Here is a 22,358-nt window from a genome sequence, read left to right as displayed (position 1 = left end):
AGTTTTTTAGATGTCAAAGGCCAGGGGTTTGGGTACAAATATAATTGTCCAATGTACTACTCTACATTGAGGGGAAACTGAGGCCCAGGTCTCAAATTCAACTCCTTCAGCCAGCCTTTGTAGCTAAGGAAACCCAGAGGGGAGAGAAAAGCAGTAGGAAGGACAGGGGACAGGGAGGGAGGAATAAGAAGGAGAGGAGGGTTTCTCATCTTTTGTCCAGTTGTCATGAAGACAGCAGGCTTTCCACCATAATGTTTACCCCATAAAGAGCACCAACTCACATCAAAAGTCAGCATTGTTGGGGCTGGGAATGTGGCTTAACGGTAGAGTGCTTGCCTAGCATGCATGAAGCCCTGGGTGCGATTCCTCAGCACCATATAAACGGAAAAAGCCAGAAGTGGAACTGTGGCTCAAGTGGTAGAGTGCTAGCCTTGAGCAAAAGAAGCCCAGGGACAGTGCCCAGACCATGAGTTCAAGCCCTTAGGACTGGCCAAAAAAACCAAACCAAAACAAACAAAAAAAACCCCCAAAAAAGTCAGAGTTGTTAAACAACAAACAGGAATCAGTGTTGTTTATTACTGCAATGAAAATGTCTATATAAGCTGGGTGTGGGTGGATCACACCTGAAATCCTAGCTACTCAGGAGGCTGAGATCTGAGGATTACGGTTCAAAGTCAACCTGGGCATAAAAGTCTGTAAGACTCTTAGAAAAACCCAGAAGTGGCGCTGTGGCTCAAGTGGTAGAGTGCTAGCCTTGAGCACAAAGCAGCTAAGGGGCAGTGCCAAGTCGGGAGTTCAGGCCCCAGGACTGGTAAAACAAAACAAAAAACAACGAAAGGGCTAGGGCTGTGGCTCAAATGGTACAGTGCTTTATGCATAAGTTCCTGGATACAATTCTCTAACTCCACAGATAGACAAGGCAGATAGATATGATTGGTAGATGAGAAAGGATAGCAATAAACAAATGACTTGCCCACAGTTCCCTAGTAACCTGCCATAGTTGGATCTAGGACCTGAGTTTCTCTTTCCCCAGTCTATTTGGCTTCCTCCTATTAGGATGAATATAAGGCCTCCTGAAATCAAAGTTGAGGTATGGTTAGGTGGGAAAAGGGCAAAGTAAGGAGGTACTCTCTTAACCCTGAATTTGAGGCATCACGTTCTACTTGGCTTTGTACCTCATAAGACAGTACCCCATTTCCTTTAAAATAAATAAGAACCTGAGGGCTAGGGATGTAGCTCATTGGTAGAGAGCTTTCCCATCATACACAAGGTCCTGGGTTCAAACCTCAGCAACACCGTAAATAAATCCATTGGAGAGGACCTCGTTCCTAACAGTAAAGTCAGGAGTCCTTCTCTACCATTTCCCTTCTTTCCCTCATCAAAAAGGAGTATTTTCCATGCTTATTCCATCAAATTTATTAGGAAGAAAAAACACCAACTTTATTTAACAGGAATTAAAATAGGTAAAATAACAGATACTTCAAAAACAGCAGCAACATTTGGTCGTCACCTTCTTTGTCCTTGAAAGCCCTTTTAACCATGCTTTCTCTGATCAGGGGTTCACCCTTGTAGGGTCAATAAGGTCTGATCTCAGGGGTTAGCCAAGGAAGAGGGGTGACCTGGCAGCATGGAGTTAACTTTGGCCTTGAACAACAAACAAGACACCTTGGAATGTCATGGTTGGGCTGGAAAGGGGCAGACTTTGAAGGACAGTTAACATTCTTCCTAGTCCAACCCAGAAAGACACAGGTTAACGTACTGACTCCTAGGATGACCTGTTCACTTTGAGCTTGTAAACTCCATGGAGAAGCGTGGGATCCAATGCAAGTGTTTCAGTTATGAACTGTGGTTTCGGAGAGAGGGAGTCCTTCCCCTTCCTCCTGCTTTCCCCAGAGGAAAGGCAGGAGGCCCACATCCTTGAAGTCTCCTGGATGCTGGCTGGCCTCACATGGCTCACCAGGATCAGCCCAGATGTCCACAATTTTGCGCAGGGTAGCACAGCGTTCCTCCAGCTCTGGTCCCTCTGTCTGCATCAGCAGGTTAGCTAGCTCCTTGCTGAGGTCCTGAATCATGTCATGCCGGCCTTGGTTTTCAGGCTGGTCTGTGGATGGGATCACACTACATTCCCGGAGATCTCCATTTGGCCTAAGGAGATATTGATACTTTTTCTGCCATCTGCGACACACCATGGCTTCATCTACTGGCTGCTGGCTGGTGTGCAGCAGGGCCAGAATGTGTCGGCATGGCAGGTGATACCATTGTTGAAAGTAGCAGCTGCAGCTACAGCCATCTTTGCTCACCTGGTGAGAGTCCTCCAGCAGCTGAATGCCTACTGCGGGACCTGCCACATCCACCAGGTGGGTGGAATTCTGCACCACCTCCCACTCATTGCGGCACAGCTTGTAAGCCAGTTCAGAGCCCCGCTGGTGCAAGATGTCTAGCATGCCACCGTGGGAGGACAGTAGCGGGGATTGCTGCAGCAAGCAAACCTGCTTGGAGTCTGACTTTGTCTCTTCCTCAAGAAGCCCTCTGGCTCCGGGGATCTCGAAAGGCTTCTTGGTCCTCGGTTGTTGCATGCTGGGAGAGCAGGTTTTCTTTAACTTGGAAAGAGTTGGGGAGCTTTTGGTATTAAAGAAGTCTATGTAATCAACAAAACGAAGGATGCAGTCCGATAAGGACTGCTGTTTCTGAAAGAGGCTTGACACCTTGCTGGTGACAAAGTCTAGGCTGTCCATGTAGGTGTTGCATGCATGCAGACCCTTCCTGGCATGCATGTACCACAGCAGTTCACAGGAAAACCAGTGGGTCTGCAGGAAGCTGAAGAGATCCTCATCCAGCAGGGCCTGGCACATCTGACAGAGATTTTTCAGACTGGCATCAGAAGCAACAAACACAGCCTCCCGTATGGCTTCCTTCATGAGCCCTTTAAAGGCTGTACTGGCTGAACTCTGCTGTAGCATCTTTTCCAAGAGCCGGGTTGTATGGTAGATGGAGAGTAGGATGCGGGCTGCAGGGAAGATCTCTTGCAGGATGGCCCAGTACGGGAATGAAGGGTCTACAAATACTACCTTGACCTTGGTCCAATCCGAGTTGAACCCTGTGAAGATGTTCAACATCTTGGCCACAGAGGTGGCCGTCTCGGCCTTGAGCACAGAGAAATGAACCACTCGACTCTCTCGCTCCTTGTTCTCCACCAAGAAAGCATAGAGGATGTGGCCCTGGGGGTTCTCCACCCTGTGCAGCAAGAGATTCTTGGGGAAGCGAGTGAACAGGTCACTCATCTTGCTGCTCTGGAAGCTAAGCCGGTCCAGGTCTTGACTGGTGCCCACACTGAAGGAGACCATGGAACCTTCATCTATCTTTAGAAAGTTCTTCATCATTTGTGCTATATTGGCTAAGTCAGGAGAGAAGTTCCTTTGTTCTGGCTTCCAGGGTGCTTGTACCCTATCTAGGCAAAATGAGATTTCTAGTGGGGACTTCTCAGCTTTGTCAAGGTCTCTGTGCACTGGCTGGAGCTTCTGCAGGCACTGTGGCTTTTCAGATTTGCCAGTGGGGTCTCCTCCATGACTTCTTGTTTGGGAATCAACATGTACATGCTGGGTATTTAGTTCACTGATAAACAGTCTATCTAGTCTGTCGTCGTACTGCAGAAGTAAGTAGGCTGGGCATGTGTCTGCCTCCTGTGTTCTCTTCCTGTTTGACTGTGTTCGAATACAGACAAATTTCACCCGCACGTATCTAGGGAAGGTAGAGGTAACAATGAGAAATGTGCGGACCACCCCCTCTCTCTTATAAGGTAAGAGCCTAAGCAGGGTGCTGGTGACTCACATCTGTAATCCTAACTACTAAGGAGACTGAGATCTGAGGATCTGTGAGAGTCTTATTTCCAATTAATCAATCACCAGAAAACAGAAAGTGGCACTGTGGTCCAAAGTGGTAGAGACTATCCTTGAACAAAAGAACTCAGGGACAGGGCTGGGAAGGTGGCTCAGTGGTAGAGTGCTTGCCTTGCATGCATGAGGCCCTGGGTTCTGTTCCTCAGCACCACATAAGCAGAAAAAGCTGGAAGTGGCACTGTGGCTCAAGTGGTAGAGCACTAGCTTTAAGCTGAAGAGCTGAGGGTCAGTGCCCAGGCCCAGAGTTCAGGCGCCATGACCGACATAAAAACAACGACAAAAAAAAAAACTCAGGGACAGTGCCCAGGCCCTGAGTTCAAGACCCACAACTGACAAAAAAATAAAAAGGAAAAGGGCCTACAAGGGGTTTATACTGATTGATATTTTTCTTGGAAATGACAGTAGAGTGTGAAACGACTTCTAGCGGTTCTCCAATCCCAAAGCATTTAGCTGATTCTTTGAGACCCTCTCCAAGTATACCTCCCCACTAGGGGAGGCCTAAAATCTGCCATATTCTGTTACCATTTATGTCTGGCAGCAATTCAATCTCAGTGTTTAGGGGGAGAAGAGGGGATGAAAGGAAAAACGGATTAGCAGCAGCTACTTGGCTTCCTGTCTGAATTGTCCCCTCCATCTGGCACGTGGGAGGTGGAGGCAGGGAGGATTGTGAATTGGATAACAGCCTGGGCCACATAGTAAGACGCTGTCTCAAAAAACAAGGACAACTCCCCTTCAACTTCTTCCTCAGCAAAGATAAAAGGGAGATTCTAAGGATGCTGGACTAGATCAGGGCTATGAACTAAACTCTTCGAGGTAGTCTGGGGATATGATATATCTGTACTTCCTTTTAAGGAACAAAGATCTTTGATCCAATCATCTTTAAAAATATGCCCACAGCCAATTGTGTGCTGGTGGTACCTATAACCCTAGCTATTCAGGAGGCTGAGATCTGAGGATAGTCCTCAGCACAGTTATTCCTTGAGACTCATCTTCAAGTAACTACCATTTTGGTGGTTAACTTTGGCTTTTAGCCAGAAGTAGAGTTGTGGCCTCAAGTGGTAGAGTGCTAGCCTTGCGTGAAAAAGCCAAAGGACAGCTCCTCGGCCCTGACTTTAAGTACCAGTACCAGCACTCACATGCACCTGCACACACATACACCCATGTTCACAGCCTAATTTTGTTTTGTTGAGTTATGGGGATTAAGCCTCTTGAGTGCTAAGCACACACTCTACTAAGTGTACTTCTAACCTTCTAGGAAAGTTAGACAACTAGACTAGAGGATCTCTAGGCACCCTTCTTGTTTTGGTATTCTCGGCTGAAAATGACTCAAAAGAGAGAGGTAATTAAACTGACTACCTGTATTTATTTGTGGGGTACAGTCCTAAAATAGTGATGATGATGACAGTAATGGGACATGAATGTAAAATGGGGACTGCCTAGAAGAATCAGGAATGTGTGTGTGTGTGTGTGTGTGTGTGTAGATTCTGAGGAGTGAAGAGGATCGAAGGACATTACATACATACATGCATACATATATGCATAACCCACCAGTCACTGTGGGAGAAAGCAGAGAGAGGGAAGAAAGGAATGGAATATGGAGGAGGAGGAAGAGAATCTGTTCACAGCACACTGTGGGGCGAGGAATGTAGCTTAGTGGTAGAGTACTTGCCTAGCATGCATGAAGCCCTGGGTTCAATTCCTCAGTACCACAAACACAGAAAAAGCCAGAAGTGGAGCTGTGGCTCAAGTGGTAAAGTTCTAGCCTGAAGAAAGAAGAAAGTAGAATAATGCACACTGTGTACATGTATGGAAATATCACAGTGAAACTCCCTGGTGTCACAAAGGTATTCTTATTCAAAAAGAAAATAAATAAACAGAATATCTGTTATTTTCCTTTCCTATTCCCACACCCAACCCATGCCTTAATGCCAGTAGGCCCCACCCCTGCAAAGTCTTTCTGGATGCTCAAAGCCACAAAAGTTGATCCTGTTTCTGAATTTATAACATTTGTCCAATAGGCTTAAGAGATAAAGCTGTTTAGTTTTTTTTTTTTTTTTTTTTTTGTGGGTCCTGGGCTTGAACTCTGGGCCTGGGCGTTGTCCCTCAGCTCTTCAGCTCAAGGCGAGTGCTCTACCACTTGAGCTATAGCGCCACTTCCAAAGCTGTTTAGTTTTGAGCAGGTCACTTTCTTAAATTACTCATCATTAAAAAAAAAAAATCTCAGGGTTGTCCTGACAATTAAATACGGGGCAGAACATTTAGCCCAGAGTCTGCTTCAGTCTTTTATTTATGCTAAATTAGTTTGCTGCTATTATTATTTTTTTTATTTTTTTGGTCGGCCGTGGGGCTTGAACTCTGGGCCTGGGCGCTCTCCTTCAGCTCTTCAGCTCAAGGCGAGCGCTCTACCACTTCAGCTACAGCGCCACTTCCGGTTTTTCTGGTGGTTTATTGGAGATAGGAGTCTCATGGTCTCTCCTGCCCGGGCTGGCTTTGAACCGCGATCCTCAGATCTCAGCCTCCTGAGTAGCTAGGATTACAGGCGTGAGCCACCAGCACCCGGCTGCTGCTATTATTATGACAGCTCCCACTTACTGTAACCTGCTGGACTGTTTACTCATGGTTTTTCCAATTTGAAGGGGATGGCTTCAAGTGCAAGGACTGAATTATTCCCTACAATAGCCCAAGCTCCTCAGTAGAGTGGTTTCCTCAGCAGATATTTATCAGTGAGGTCTTGCAGGAATGAATCAGGGATCACCAGGAAGTGGGCAGGGTCACAGCCTCACCTTCTCTGGGAGTCCAGTGGAAGAAAACCAAGGCAGGAAAAAAAAATCTCAGCCCCTGGCATGGCAAGACACACCTTGGGAGCCCCGCCTATCCTCTCCCAAACACTCTAATCCAGCAGGTCTTGTTTGCCCACCTGTGGGGTGAGGTTAGGAAAACAGGATATGTCAGTCCTATGGGAACAGGGCGGAGGGGCCTGGGACTGAGAACCTGTGCATCAGCTGTGAGCACAGGGCAGCGGAGGCACTGTCTCTAGGTTTGAGCTTGGGATGACCAGGAACAGTCTAGTCCAATGACAAGGCCATTGAAAAGGCACCAAAGGGCGACCTTTGCTATCTCCCTGGTTATCTGGTCTACGCCTTACAAAGACAAACTGCCCAGAACTTGCTGTGTTCCCTAAGAGATGTCTTGTTTCTGGCCCTCTGCTCATCATGTTTAATGAGAACGGGAAAATGACCTTTGCATTTTTTTCTTTATCTCAGAGCTTACATCAGAACCACATGCAACCATCATCTCTTCTAGGAAGTCTTCCTCAATACTTCAGATTGTGCCCTATCTTTCTAGCTTAATACCTTTGCCTAGCTGGGCACTGGTGGCTCACGCCTGTAATCCTAACTACTCAGGAGGCTAAGATCTGAGGATCGAGGTTCAAAGCCAGCCCAGGCAGGAAAGGCTGTAAGACTCTTATCTCTAATGAACTACTCAGAAAACCTGAAGTGGTGCTGTGGATCAAGTGGTGGAGCACTAGCCTTGAGCTGAAGAGCTGAGGGACAGTGCCAACTGACCCCTCCCCTCCCCCCCAAAAATCTTTGCCTAACTTTAGCGTATCAAATTACATTAACTGACTGTAAAGTTACTGCCAGAGATAATGATGACTGCCACCATAAAAGCTCATTCCAGGGCTGGGAAGGTGGCTCAGTGGTAGAGCGCTTGCCTTGCATGCATGAGGCCCTGGGTTTGATTCCTCAGCACCCCATAAGCAAAAAGAAAAAAGCCGGAAGTGGTGCTGTGGCTCAAGTGGTAGAGCGCTAGCCTTGAGCTGAAGAGCTGAGGGACAGCGCCCAGGCCCAGAGTTCAGGCCCCCACGACTGGACCCAGAAAAAAAAAGCTCATTCCACCAGTCCTGCTTCCATACTGCCTTGCATCTCTCACAGTGGCATTGTGTGTGTGTGTGTGTGTGTGTTGGTATTGGGTCTTGATCTTAGGGTTTAGGTGCTGTCTTTTAGCTTTTTTCACTCAAGGCTGATGTTCTACCACTTTGAACCACAGCTCCACTTCTGGCTTTGTGGGTAATTAACTGGAAATAAGAATCTCCTGGACTTTCTTGGCCAAGCTGACTTCCAACCACAATCCTCAGATCTCTCAGCATAGAGTAGCTAGGATTACAAGTGTGAGCCATCAATGCCTGGCTATACTATTTTATATAATGGATTTGAGAACTCATGATTTTGACATGGTAATGAATATCTGATATAAGAATAATCAGAACTACTCAGAGTGATTTCAGATAAAAGACTATCAGGAACTACTGGTAGCCAACTCAACTTCCTTTTTCTTTCTGCACTATTAACGAGGAGCGGCATTTATTCAGATTGCCATCCCTCCCCACACAGCTACATGCTTCAGTGCTAGGCTAAACCAATTAAGGTAATCTTATTCAGAATGGGCATGGATACTGGCTCAATTCTGGACAAAGAAACAAGACAAGAAAGGCTCTTTCTGTGGGTGAGCCACCTGAGGACAAATGGAGAACAAAAGAAGAGGGCACAAAGATGCAAGAAGCCTGGGCCAGTGAGACAATTACCTTTAGTGGCTCCTACGGATTGGCAACTCACAAGTCATATTGTCAGCCAGGGTTTTCAGCCAATCAAAGACAGAAATAACCCCAGAAACATTTTGTTGTGAATATATATATATATATTTATATATTCTGAGTGGAATTTTACCTGAAAAAGTTGAGACTAAAGCTGGGAGTGGTGGCTCACGCCTATAATCCTAGCTACTCAGAAGGCTAAGATCTGAGGATCTGGGTTCAAAGCAAGCCCTCAAAACCATCCCGTTCAGGAAAAGCCATAAGACTCTTATCTCCAATAAACCACTCAGAAAACTGGAAGTGGTGTTAAGGCTCAAGTGGTAGAGCACTCACCTTGAGAGCACGTACCTGAAGAGCTGAGGACAACGCCCAAGGCCCAGAGTTCAAGCCCCATGACTAACCAAAAGAAAAAAAAAACTTGACACTAAAGTAGGGCACTGGTGGCTTATGCCTATAACCCTAGCTACTCAGAAGGCTGAGATCTGAGGATCACAGTTCAAAGCCAGCCTATGCAGCAAAGTCCATGAGACTCTTATCTCCAATTAACCACCAGAAAAGGGGAAGTGGCTCAAAGTGGTAGAACACTAGCCTGGAACAAAAGAGCTTAGGGACAGTGCCCAGGCCTTGAGTTCAAGCCCCATGACCAACAAATAAAAAAATTACAGACTGATGGGGATGTTAAGAAAAACAAAAACAGTTGGGCGCCAGTGTCTCACACCTATAATCCTAGCCATTCAAGTGGCTGAGATCTGAGGATCACAGTTCAAAGCCATTCCAGGCAGAAAAGTCTGTGAGACTATTATCTCCAATAAAACACTCAGAAAATCAGAAGTGGCACTGTGGCTCAAGTGGTAGAGTGCCCAGGCCCAGAGTTCAAGCCTCATGACCGACAAAAAAACAAGAACAAACAAAAAAAAACAAAGTTTAGATTTATCTATGATATTACAAAATATGTACCTTTTTTCCCCATCCTGGGGCTTGAACTCAGTGCCTGGGCTCTGTCTCTGAGCCTCTCTGTGCTCAAGGATAGGGCTCTACTTTGGGTCACAGTGCCACTTCTGGCTTTTTCTAGGTAAGCACTCTTACCACTCAGCTACATTCCTAGCCCTACAAAATGTATACATTTGGTTCCTGTTTCCTGGCATACAAGTCCTAATGCAGTGGGAGTCTCCAAAGTGGCAAGTGTCTTTATGGATCTTACCAAGGTGACTGAAGGGTGGCAGCGGTATGGGGGCAAAAAAAAAAAAAAAAAGAATTGGAAGGTTGGAAGTTCTCCCTCTGTATAATGCAGGCCTAGGTCTGGCAAGCTCCCAGAGGGTGGACTATAGGAAGGTACTTGGAAGATGGCGTACTTACAGAGGTTATAGAAACTGCAGTCTTTTCAGAATACAGCTTTGTCTGTAACCTTTGATATATATTCTTTCCCTGTCTTTACCTTTTTTCTTCTCTTTTTTAGATAGGGCCTTCAACTTGATATGTTCTTACTTCAGCCTCCCAAATGCTGCGGTTACAGGTGGGAGCCACCTTAGCTCTTTTATAAGGCATTCACACACAGATTTTATATATATATATAAAATATGTATCCACACACATGTGTATATATATAAATATATGTATTTGCTAGTACTGTGTCTTGAACTCAGTTTCTTCTAGCTTTTTCACTCAAGTCCAATGTTCTACCAACTTGAACCATAGCTTCATTTCCAGCTTTTTGTTGGTTAATTGGAGATAATTGGACGTTTCCTGCCTGGGCTGGCTTTGAACGATGAGCCCCCAATTTCAGCCTTCTGAGTAGCTAGGATTACAAACATGAACCACCAGTGGTCCAACTATAATATTCTTGAAAATAAATTGGTAAACTGGGCATGGTGTTTCATTAATTGAACCTCAAGTGGGTGTAGTGGAAACAAGAAATTATAGACAATTGTCCGAAATTCTGGAGACTAGATTTGGGACTGGCATGCAAAGTGGGGGTGAATTTAATTAGGAGACCCCTTGCTGGTGTCTGTGGCTGCAGAATTGCTGGCTTGATGGACAGGAGACCCCCTTTCCCTCCCACATCTGGTATCAGAAGCCTGGAGGAGAATCTGAGTTGTTTTAAAGCAGGTTAGGTATAGGGGGAAAAATGGCTAAAACCAAGCTCTCTTCTAAGCACGCTGGGATGAAGCACTGGACTAGAGGATCAAGAGAAAGTTTTTTTTTTTTTCTTTTGTTTGTTTGGTTTCGGTACGGAGCTGGCTTCAAACCTTGATCCTCAATCTAGCCTTCCAAGTAGCTAGGATTACAGGTGTGACCACAGGCGCCAGCTCGTGTGTTGTGTGTTGTTGGTGTTGCTGTTTGGTGTTTTTTAAAACTGTATTTGTGAAGTCTGTGCTTGGTGCTTGGGGAACTGCAGGTTCGCGGCTGGGGGCGGGGTGGGGGGGGGGAGAGGGAGAAGGAGGCAGGGAGAGAATTCCAGAAAAACTTGTGAATGAGTCAAAGTGAAATAGCTGGCCCCGAAGCCTGGGCTCTGGAAGTGTGTGTGTGTGTGTGTGTGTACACGCGCGCGCGCGCACGCACCCCCCGAGCCCCGGGCACCCCCTCCCCGGGCACCCCCCCGGGCGCCCCTTTCCCGGGCACACCCCTCCCCCGGCGCCCCCTCCCCGGGCGCCCCCCCGGGAGTCCCCCGGGCGCCCCCTCCCCGGGCACCCCCTCCCCGGGCGCCCCCCCCCGGGCACCCCCCGGGCGCCCCCTCCCCGGGCACCCCCCCGGGCACCCCCCCTCCCCGGGCGCCCCCTCCCCGGGCACCCCCCCGGGCACCCCCCCCTCCCCGGGCGCCCCCTTTCCCGGGCGCCCCCTCCCCGGGCACACCCCTCCCCGGGCGCCCCCTCCCCGGGCACCCCCCCCCGGGCACACCCCTCCCCGGGCACACCCCTCCCCCGGGCGCCCCCTCCCCGGGCGCCCCCCCGGGAGTCCCCCGGGCGCCCCCTCCCCGGGCACCCCCTCCCCGGGCGCCCCCCCCGGGCACCCCCCGGGCGCCCCCTCCCCGGGCACCCCCCCGGGCACCCCCCCTCCCCGGGCGCCCCCTCCCCGGGCACCCCCCCGGGCACCCCCCCTCCCCGGGCGCCCCCTTTCCCGGGCGCCCCCTCCCCGGGCACACCCCTCCCCGGGCGCCCCCTCCCCGGGCACCCCCCCCCGGGCACACCCCTCCCCGGGCACACCCCTCCCCGGGCACACCCCTCCCCGGGCACCCCCCCCCGGGCACACCCCTCCCCGGGCACACCCCTCCCCGGGCGCCCCCTCCCCGGGCGCCCCCCCCGGGCACCCCCCGGGCGCCCCCTCCCCGGGCACCCCCCCGGGCACCCCCCCCTCCCCGGTCGCCCCCTCCCCGGGCACCCCCCCGGGCACGCCCCCTCCCCGGGCACCCCCCCCTCCCCGGGCGCCCCCTTTCCCGGGCGCCCCCTCCCCGGGCACACCCCTCCCCGGGCGCCCCCTCCCCGGGCACACCCCTCCCCGGGCGCCCCCTCCCGCCCCGCCGCCCCGCCCTTACAGGATGTCCTCGCGGATGCAGGTGCCGTAGCAGAGGTTGTGGAAGCGCACGGAGACGCAGTCGTTGAGGACGAAGCAGCACTTGTTCTCCTTCTTGTAGGCGCTGAAGCACTCCTCGAAGTCCTGGTAGGTCTTGAAGCAGCTGCCCAGCTCCATGGCCGCCCCTGCCGCCCACGCCGCGTCGGACCCAGGCCCGGCACGAGCTCACGCCGGGGGTCCGCAGGCACACCGAGTCTTCATCGGCGGCGTGGGCGCGGCACGCCTCCAGGGGCGGCCCCCACCGGCTGGCCCAGCGCCGAGCGCGGGAGGAGGCCGGGACCTAACTGGGTTACCTGGGGCTTGGGGGGCGTCTCGCTTTCTGAGAGAGGTGAAGTAATAGCCCATGTTTTCCTGAGGCCCCGCCTCCTCACCGAGCTAGCCAATCACACACGGGGTTCTCAGAGCGGCACTCGTTTTCTCCAATCCCTAGTACAAGAGAGCCACGCCCACTTTGCAATGGACGGGAACACAAGCCAATCACAGCCCAAACCTCGCTCTCCGGTCCCTGAGGGGACTTCCGGCTACTAAGGTAATCTGCCGGAAGCACCTGGGTTCGGAATTGGTCTCCCGGCGTCTGTGGGACAGTGGTGTCGTCGGTCAGCTGTGGGGGTCAGTCAAGATGTCATCCCCGAAGTCCCGGGAGGATAAGCAGGACGGCGGCGGCGACGACCCCTCCCAGGACCTCCGTAGCGTCCTGGTCACCAGCGTGCTCAATCTGGAGCCGCTGGACGAGGACCTGTTCAGGTAGCTGGCCTCACCTGTCCCACAGCCTTTCTGTAGGACCGGGACTTCCGACCTTGGCCGCCCGGGACCCCCAGCGCCGGGGAGAGCATGCGCTGTGCGAGGTGCAGGCCTCAGTGCGGTTAGGACAGAACGTGCTCCTGACAAGCTGTCCTTGCTGTCCCCGGGGAGGTCTTGGCGATCTGGGCGAAGTGGTGACCCAGAGATACTCTGCTCCCACCCTGTGGTAGAACCAACCCAGAGAGGGCAGTGCTTTGCCCAAGGGCACACAGCTGATCAGGTTTAAAACGGATGCACAACTGCTTGCAAACACACTGTCCGTTTCCTCTCACATCCTCTACCTCCACCCCTGTTCCCACCCCCAGACCCCACACCATTTGGTGGCTTCTGGGAGCTCTACTCATCCAGAGGCCTGTGTACTTCCCAGGATCACTGAAGTTGGTGATGACAGCACTGTGTTTTGTAACAGACCCCATGCTTCCCTCTGACTTTATTGGAAGCAATCTTACTTCATGTTTCTTCCTTCCACTTAGGGGAATTTTAACTTTTTGGGGTGTGTGGGAGCTGCTATTTGCAGTATGCCTATGAAAATGATAAGCTCAGGTTGGGTGTTGGACTCAGTGGGCAGGCTCTTTTAACCTGCTGGCCCTAGGTAAGTCTTTTCACCTCTCAGTCAGGCCGGTTTCCTCATCTGTGCAAAAGTTCACAGCTTTAGACTTCATGTCTGAGAGTACCTTTAACTCTGAACTTTGTTGTCATACTTAGATGCCAGTGATGGGCCTTATGGTCTACCTTCAGTTCAGCTCCTCTTGGGGCTCATCTTGGTCTATTTAACACCTTGGAAGTCTTCTTTTGTCTTACCTTGGTTTGTGGGAGCACAGGAGACATTGGACTTGAGGTCAAAAGGCTCAGAAACTATTCATGATTGGTAATGTTTAAGCTATATCAACTTGCTCAGCCACTTACCATCTCTGATTCCAGGCCTCTTAGTAGAAAATCAAGGAATTACATTATTATCCTCAATTACAGTCCACAGAAGGGTGTTTCCAAAGGCTATAACATTTTATGCAGAGGGATGTATGGATATTTGTCTGGGGACAGAGTCCATGTCTTTCATCAGATTCTCAAAAGGATTCCAAACCCCAATTAGGTTACAATATCTTGCACTAGACGCTCATTGTGGTGCCTAGAATATAGAGTATCCCTCAAGTCTTTCCTACTTTCATCCTCTCCCCACAGAGGAAGGCATTACTGGGTACCCACCACCCAGCGGCTCTTTGGGGGTCAGATCGTGGGCCAGGCCCTGGTGGCTGCAGCCAAGTCTGTGTGTGAAGACGTCCACGTACACTCCCTGCACTGCTACTTTGTTCGGGCAGGTAAACCCTGGCACCCTGGCTGCTTGTCTTCAACCCAGCCCTGGTGGCCTAACAGTCATTGGCTTTGGGCTAACTAAAGAGAAAGAGGAAATGAGAAGAATCAGAGGAGGGAGGGTAGAGGGGGGCAGAGAGACAATTTCCTAAGATGTGGCTAGGGTGAGACAAGGTCTGGAGTCCACAAAGTGCCTTTCACTTGGCACCCAGGGAGACTCACTGGGTACTTGTGCTCTGGGTCGTAATGACACAGAACTGTTGTTTCTCTGCTCCTGGTGGGCCTTTTGTTGCTGTTTTGGGAGTCAGGGTCTATGTAGCCCTGACTGCCCTCAAGCTCCAGATCCTCCTGCCTCAGCCTCCCAAATGCTGAATTGTATTACAAGAGTGCACCATCACACTGGCTTGTCTCCCCCCCCCCCCCCTCCCCGCCCAGTGCTCAAAGCTAGTATTGTACCGCTGAGGCACATCCCCACTTTGCGCTTTTTTTTTTTTTTGAGTAGTTTATTGGAGATAAACTTTCCTGCTCAGGCTGGCTTTGAACTGAGATCTTCAAGTCTTAGCTTCCTGAGTAGCTTGAATTACAGATGTGAGCCACTGGCACCTGACTGTTCTTCATTTTTTTTAAATATACCTTGTAATACCAAGTATGAAATTTTATAAAATATATATAGACACTAGAACCACAGAGGACTGCTGTAAACTCTGCATTTGAGCTTTGAAGTAGACTGTACAGCATACAAATCTGGGGAAAAAAATCAAGACCTCTCCAGAGATATGTTAGTGGGATGATCTTTCTCTTTCTCTCCTCTCTTTGCACTGAGGATTAGGCAAGTGTTCTACTACCTGAGCTGCATCCCTCACCCCATGCTCAGATCTCTTTGCTCTCACTAGGCTTTTTTGCTCCTGGCTGGCCATGTTCCCACTTCAGCCAACCTTCTAGTTTGCCATTTTACTGGCTAATTAGAGCTAGAGTGTCTTGGATTTGACTGCTTGATTTGGAATTGAACTGCAATCCTCAGATCTTAGCCTCCTGAGTTGCTAGCATGACATCTGGCAATTTATGAATTTCTGCTACCTAAAGTAATGTACTTAGTACAAGGCATGGAATGTTACTGGTTTTCTATAAATGACAACTTATCGTTCTTTTTTGAAACCTGACATGGTTACATATGCCTGTATTTCTAGCAATAGGGAGTAAGAGGCAAGAAGACTTTAAATTTGAGGCTAGCTTGGGCTACATAGGGAAATCCTGCCTCAAAATTCAAAAACAAGCAAGGCCTCCTACCCCTTTTGGAGATAGCATTTTCCTATACACCCCAGGAACTCCTCTCACCTTGAGAAAGCCCTGTTCTGATTATTTCTGATTATAGTCCCCTGCCCCCTGCTTCTGCGCCCTCCCCCCCCCCACCGGCAATGTCTAGTAAGCAGTCACCTGAGCAAAGCAGGCAGCAGTAGTCTTTATTCCTGCTGAGAGAGCCTAGGGCTTGGTGTGTTTCCAATTTGGGTCTTAAAAGAGGCATTGCTTTCCTAGACCTGTTTCTTGCACATGAAAGTTGAACATCAGGGGCTGGGAAGGTGGCTCAGTGGCAGAGCGCTTGCCTTGCCTGCATGAGGCCCCAGGTTTGATTCCTCAGCACCTCATAAGCAGAAAAAGCCAGAAGTGGTGCTGTATTTCAAGCGGTAGAACGCTAGCCTTGAGCTGAAGAGCTGAGGGACAGCACCCAGGCCCAGAGTTCAGGCCCCACGACCGACAAAAAAAAGAAAATTGAAAATCATACACAAGATGTCTTTTGGAGCTAGGTGTTGGTGGCTTATACCTGTGATTCTAGCTACTCAGGAGGATGAGCTCTGAGGATTGTGAAGCTAGCACAGGCAGGAAAGCCTGTGAGACTTTTATCTCCAACTAACCAGCTCCAAAGTGGAGCTGTGGTTCAAGTGGTAGAGCACTAGCCTTAAGGAGAAAAAGCCAAGCAAGAATGCTTATACCAGCACACACACACCCCCACACCCACATACCTACCCACACACTCCACGCACACACACATACTGTAGGCAAGGTTGAAACAAGACAAAAGCTTGGAGAACTGGGCATGGTGGTGCACAGCCACCATGCCCAGCCACTTGGGAGGCTGAGGCAGGATTGTTTAAGCCTAGGAGTCTGAGACCAACCTGGATAGCCCTGTTCCAAAAAAACAAAAGCCAAGAGTATTAACAATTGTGTCACCTGTTGTTCTAAATACTTTATAACTATGAATTCACTTAATTTTCATTAAGACCCTGTGAAGTAAGAACTATGACGATCACCACTTACAAATGCATATGATGCTCAGAGAAGTTAAGTGAATTTCCCAGACTCTCACAGCTGGTAAATGGTAGAACCAGGATTTGAATGCCGAGAATCTGGCAAGGTTCCTGCACTATTGATAGAAAGGAGTGCCTTCTGCACTAGGAACAGTCTGATGACAAAGTCTGGTGTTCCCTTTGTATCCACAGTATCTATATCTTAGCTAAGATATAGGTCCTTAGCTTGAAAGACGAAATGGAGTGGACAAATAGAGTCACGGTGCTGTCTGGCCATTGTAAGAATGACTGGACTTGTGGGCCTTACTCAGGCTCCGCATTCTATTATATCCACTGCAGGAGACCCAAAGGTGCCGGTGCTATACCAGGTGGAGCGAACACGCTCAGGGGCCAGCTTCTCAGTACGTTCTGTGAAGGCCATACAGCATGGCAAACCTATCTTCATCTGCCAGGCCTCCTTCCAGAGAATCCAGCCCAGCCCCCTAAAGCACCAGTTCTCCATGCCCACTGTGCCCCCACCCGAAGAGCTGCTAGACCATGAGGCCCTCATTGACAACTATTTAAGGTAAGAAACCTGGAGGCTGGGGCTAGGAATGTGGCTTAGTGGTAGAGTGCTTGCCTAGAATGCATGAAGCCCTGTGTTTGATTTCTCTGTACCACATAAATAGACAAGGCCAGAAGTGGTGCTGTGGCTCAAGTTGTATCAAGAATGCTTGCCTTGAGCAAAAAAAAAAAAAAAAAGCTCAGTGACAGTGCCCCGGCCCTCAGTTCAAGCCCCAGGACTGGGAAACAAAAAACAACAACAAAAAAACACAAAACAAGCAAAAAACCCTAGAAAAAAACCTTCAGTTGAGTTTCTGGGTTATAAAAGTGTGTGTGTGTGTGTGTTTGTGTGTGTGTGTGTGTGTGTGTGTGTTAGGTTTTAATATAAAATGCAGCTTAAATTGAGCCAGTACAAGCACACTGTTTTGTTTTTTTTGTTTTTCTTGTTGGTTGTGGGACTTGAACTTAGGTTCTGGGGTCTGTCCCTGAGGTTTTTTTCTTTTTTTTTCTCAAGACTAGTGCTCTACCACTTTGAGCTATAGCCCTACTTCTGGTTTTCTGGTGGCTAATTGGAGATAAGAATCTCATAGAGGGGCTGGGAAGTTGGCTCAGTGGTAGAACGCTTGCCTTGCATGCCTGAGGCCCTGGGTTCGATTTCTCAGCACCACATAAGCAAAAAGAAAAAAGCTGGAAGTGGTGCTGTGGCTCAAGTGGTAGAGTGCTAGCCTTGAGCTGAAGAGCTGAGGGACAGCACTCAGGCCCAGAGTTCAGGCCCCACGACCGGACCCAAAAAAAAAAAAAAAAAAAAGAATCTCATAGACTTTCCTGTAGGGGCTGGCTTATAAATTGAGATCCTCAGATCTTAGCCTTCTGAGTAGCTAGGCCTACAGGTGTGAGACACCAGTGCCCTGCTACACTGGTTGTTAAAACACTGGACTACTTATGTAATCATTTGGTAAACAGCTACTTTCCCAGTCCCCCAAGTGAGCAAACTGAGCAAGTATGAGATCCTGAGTTCAAACCCAAACCCATATACCACCAAAAACAAAACAACAAAAAAGAAAACAATAACAACAAAGGCTCTTGGGAGAATTAAATAAGAGGTGTAAGGCCCTCAGTGGATGCTCTGTAAATTGCAGTTATAGCACTAATAGAGAAGAGTAAGCATGGAAAGCCTGGTATATGACTGGAACACAACAAATGGTTGTGAAGAAAACAATGTCTGAAAAACATTTTCAATTTAAAATTTAGAGCTGTAGTGTGAAGTAAGGTATACACTGGCCACATGTGGCTATATTAATTTAAATGAAATTGAATATGTTCCTTGGTTACATTGTGACCTTTCAAGCCACTGTGTACAGCACCCCAGGGCCCCTGTTTCCCAGTTGAAAGGGCTCCCCTGTGGACATACTCCTACTTAGGGTTAGGCAAATCAGGCAGCCTATTCGAGTAATGAAGTAGTTAAGTATATGAAGTGTGGGACCCAGACTGCCTGAGCTCACATCCTGCCTTCTCCACCTTCTGAGCAAGCTGCCTAGATTCTGCATGCTTCCTTTATCAAACAGGGCGGTTCTCAGTACCCGTCTCAGGAGGCTGTGAGGAGTGACACTGCACACAGCTACGTGGATGGTGTGTCTTTTTCCAGCTCTGCTGTGACATAGGTTACCATTATGCACATTTTGCAGATGGCAATAAGCTCAGAGATGATTAACTTTCACAAGGCCACATGGCTGAAGTGCATGCCACATAAGGGATCAGTTTTGGGGGTCAGTCAGAAGTACTTGTAGAAGAATAAGGAGGCTTGGAAGGGGCACACAGATGAGATACTCTTCCTGTCCTAGCATCTTCTTGGCTCTCTTCCCTTTACTTTCAGGGACCCTAACCTTGGAGAGAATTACCGAGTAGGGCTGAACCGAATTGCTGCCCTGGACGTGCCCATTGAGATCAGGCCAGTGAACCCACCCACTGTGGGCCAGATGCAGAGAATTGAGCCCAAACAGATGTTCTGGGTGCGAGCCCGGGGCTACATTGGTAAGAGGACTCTTTTTCTGGAGGTCTGGGCCTGCTACTTATTTGCCCCTTGTCTTAGGTGTGTTACTTGCCCTCTCTGAACCTGTTTCCTCATCTGCACCTGGGGCAAATTAGCTCAATCTCACTAAGGCTCATGGGAAGAAGGGGATGTGACTCTGATCTCTGTGAAGGATCTTTCTAAAAGGCAACCTCCCTGAGGTTCTTATTCAGGTCTGCTGTTAACCATGGGGTGCCTTTGGGCAAACTGGAGATATGCCTTCTAGGACCCAGCTAGGGGCTTGGGAAGATTTTTTTTTTTTTGGCCGTGGGGCTTGAACTCAGGGCCTGGGCACTGTCCCTAAGCTCTTTTGCTCAAGGCTAGTGCTCTACCACTTTGAGCCGCAGTGCCACTTAAAGCTTTTTTCGTGGTTAATTGGAGATAAACGAGTTTCATGGAGTTTCCTACATGCACTGGCTTCAAATTACGATCCTCAGGTTTCAGCCTCCTCAGTTGCTGAGTTACGGGCATGGCCCACCCTCCTTCATCTTACACACATGGGTACACATTGGGCCAAAGCCCTGATGAAGTGACCAACTTGTATATCTACATACTTGCGTCTCTATCTCCCCAAGTCTCTTCCCCCTCCTGTGAATGAAGCCCCTGACTGATGGGATACGGACCTGTTACAGGGGAAGGCGACATCAAGATGCACTGCTGTGTGGCTGCTTATATCTCGGATTATGCCTTCTTGGGCACGGCACTGCTGCCCCACCAGTGGAAGTATAAAGTGAACTTCATGGTCTCGCTGGATCACTCCATGTGGTTCCATGCCCCGTTCCGAGCCGACCACTGGATGCTCTATGAATGTGAGAGCCCCTGGGCTGGTGAGTATGGGCCCACGTGGGATACTGGCTTTGGAGGGGGAGGAGGGAGCCTGCTTTCTTAGATGATGCTGCATCCTCTACTTCCTAGGAGTGTTGTTCAAGTCACTTCTCTGCCCCAGTGAGGCACAAGGCTCAAGGACAGATGTGTGAGGCTCATATTTCCTGCTTTTTATAAATGATGGAAATTTATTCACTTTGTTATCAGAGATCACATTCTAGTCCCAAACACCTTCAAATTTTCTATATGAACTCAGGCAAATCTTTTCTCCCCTGAGCCTGTTTCCCTAACCAAACAAGTTGTAGAATCTAAACCTAGTAATCTATCAGACTGTGACTTGAAGGAGCTTTTTTGTTTTCTGGTCCTGGGGCTTGAACTCTGAGCCTGGGTGTTGTCCCTCAGCTCTTCAGGTCAAGGAAAGTGCTCTACCACTTGAGCCACAGAGCCACTTCCAGTTTTCTGGTAGTTAATTGGAGATAAGTCTCAGGGACTTTCCTGCTCAGGCTGGCATCAAACCATGATCCTCAGATCTCATCCTCCTGAGTAGCTAGTATTACAGGCGTGAGCCACCAGTGCCTGGCTTGAAGGAGCTTTTAAAAAACAGATTAAGCCAGGCGCCAGTGGCTTAAGAGATTCAGTTTCATCCCTAAGTTTTGTTTTGTTTTTGGTCCCAGTTCTGGGGCTTGAACTCAGGGCCTGTTTACTGCCCCTTTAGAGTTTTCACAGAGTCTAGTGTTCTACCACTTAAGCCACAGCTCTACTTTAGGCTTTTTGCTCTTTTTGCTGTTTAACTGGAGATAAGAGTTTCATAGACTTTCCTGCCTGGTTGGTGTCTAACTGTGATCATCAGCTCTCAGCTTCCTGAGTAGCTAGGGAGGGTTACAGGTTTCAGCCACCAGTGTCTACTTTCCATACCCAATTCTGACTCAGCAAGCCTTGGGTGAGGTCCAAGAAATTCCCTAAATGATTCTGTGTGTATTGGTTCCAGAGCTTGAGCTCTGGGCCTTGCACTTTTGGTGTTTTCTTTGTTTTGTTTTGCTAGTCCTGGGGCTTGAACTCAGGGCCTGGGTGCTGTCCCTAAGCCTCTTTATGCTCAAGGCTAGTGTTCTCACTACTTGAGCTACAGCACCACTTCTGACCTTTTCTGAGTAGTTTATTGGAGATAAGAGTCTCATGGACTTTCCTTAAGTATCAGCCTACTGAGTAGCTAGGATTATAGGTGTGAAGCACTTTGCTTCTTGCTTGCTTTTGTGTGTGTGTGTGTGTGTGTGTGTGTGTGTGACTGGATCTGTCTGCCTGGGTTGGCTCTGAACTGAGATGTTCAGATCTCAGCCTCTTGAGTAACTAGGATTACAGGTGTGAACTACCAGCACCTGGTTTTGGATGTTATTGAATTTTAGAGGATAGTTCATTTATTAATATCTAGCTTCAGAACCCTGACTTTCTAAAATAGAGACAAAACTTAAAGAACTCTTCATAATCAGGGCAAGAGTACCCTGAAACATCAATAGCAACATAGTACAAAATTAACAGCCTTGAAGTTAGGATACCTGGTACCTGGAAGCAGGTTGGGCCCAGTCCTTGGGGCCAAGCTGCTGAGCTTCTGCACTTTGGTGTCATTGTTGGGGAAATAGGACAACAAATGAAGCCTACATCATTTGGCTTCTGTCTGAATTAAGTTCTGCTCACTTAGTGAAGGAAAACCAGCAGTTCTTTTCATGAACTTGACTCAGGCCCAAAACCAGCAAAGAAGAAAAGGCCTGTACATGGAGAGGGAGGGGAGGCCAGACCGCATGGTCAGGTCCTCCTCTGAGCCCCTCCTTTCTTCTGGTGGAACAGGGATGGCAGCATTCATGGATAACCAGCCTGAAGGAGTTGGCCTGGTTTAATGTAAAAGAAACAGATGGGTTTTCTAACAAGTGCTCAGAAGTGCAGCACTCTGCTTGGCCAAATAGGGAGACTGTTCTTAGAGCTCCTCCCTCTGCAATCCTTTTGAGAAAGTCAACAGACAGATTGAAAGTGCTTTTAAACTGTCACTGGGGTTCTCATCAGAGGAGTGCCCCGGTGACTGGCCATAGAGGTTCATAAAGGGACACTTGGTACATTCAGTGTGTCCATGTGTAGGGACAGCCCTGCCCTGGGCCAAAACATTTGCGGAAAGCCTATTTGGCTGTGCTGAAGCAAGAGTACCATTGTCACCCTTTTCCTTGCCCACAGATGGCTCTCGGGGGCTGGTCCACGGGCGGCTGTGGCGTCGGGATGGAGTCCTGGCTGTGTCCTGTGCCCAGGAGGGTGTGATCAGAGTGAAGCCCTGGGTCTCAGAGAGCAAACTATAATGGGGCACCAGCTTGATCTGGGGCTTCAAAGACGTTCCTTCTTCTTGAGGGTTGGACCTTCTGCCCTCACATCCAATAAAGAGACTGATACCACTGGAGTGACTAGCCTTTAATTCT

The 22,358-nt window shown here is 49.1% G+C and overlaps 2 protein-coding genes across 2 annotated transcripts; one reads left to right on the top strand and one right to left on the bottom strand.

Annotated features, from left to right (window-relative positions):
- Nucleotides 1-1,431: 1,431 nt before the first annotated feature.
- Nucleotides 1,432-12,174, bottom strand: Zswim3 (zinc finger SWIM-type containing 3). The gene is made up of 2 exons (XM_042694410.1): nt 12,020-12,174; nt 1,432-3,738 (listed from the first exon to the last, which is right to left on the bottom strand). The coding sequence occupies exons 1-2, from the start codon at nt 12,172-12,174 to the stop codon at nt 1,833-1,835; spliced, it is 2,061 nt and encodes a 686-aa protein (XP_042550344.1). The 3' UTR covers nt 1,432-1,832.
- Nucleotides 12,076-22,339, top strand: Acot8 (acyl-CoA thioesterase 8). Its single transcript, XM_042694412.1, has 7 exons — nt 12,076-12,144; nt 12,488-12,801; nt 14,038-14,174; nt 16,809-17,034; nt 18,886-19,043; nt 19,713-19,907; nt 22,123-22,339. Exons 2-7 carry the CDS (start codon nt 12,677-12,679, stop codon nt 22,239-22,241), a joined length of 960 nt encoding a protein of 319 aa, XP_042550346.1. The 5' UTR covers nt 12,076-12,144; nt 12,488-12,676; the 3' UTR covers nt 22,242-22,339.
- Nucleotides 22,340-22,358: the final 19 nt, after the last annotated feature.

The sequence above is a fragment of the Dipodomys spectabilis genome, unplaced genomic scaffold (genome assembly GCF_019054845.1).
Source record: "Dipodomys spectabilis isolate Male_0828 unplaced genomic scaffold, ASM1905484v1 ptg000175l, whole genome shotgun sequence".
Classification (NCBI taxonomy): Eukaryota; Metazoa; Chordata; class Mammalia; order Rodentia; family Heteromyidae; genus Dipodomys; species Dipodomys spectabilis.
The sequence above is the reverse complement of the archived record's forward strand: the minus strand, read 5'-3'. Positions and strand labels throughout refer to the sequence as shown.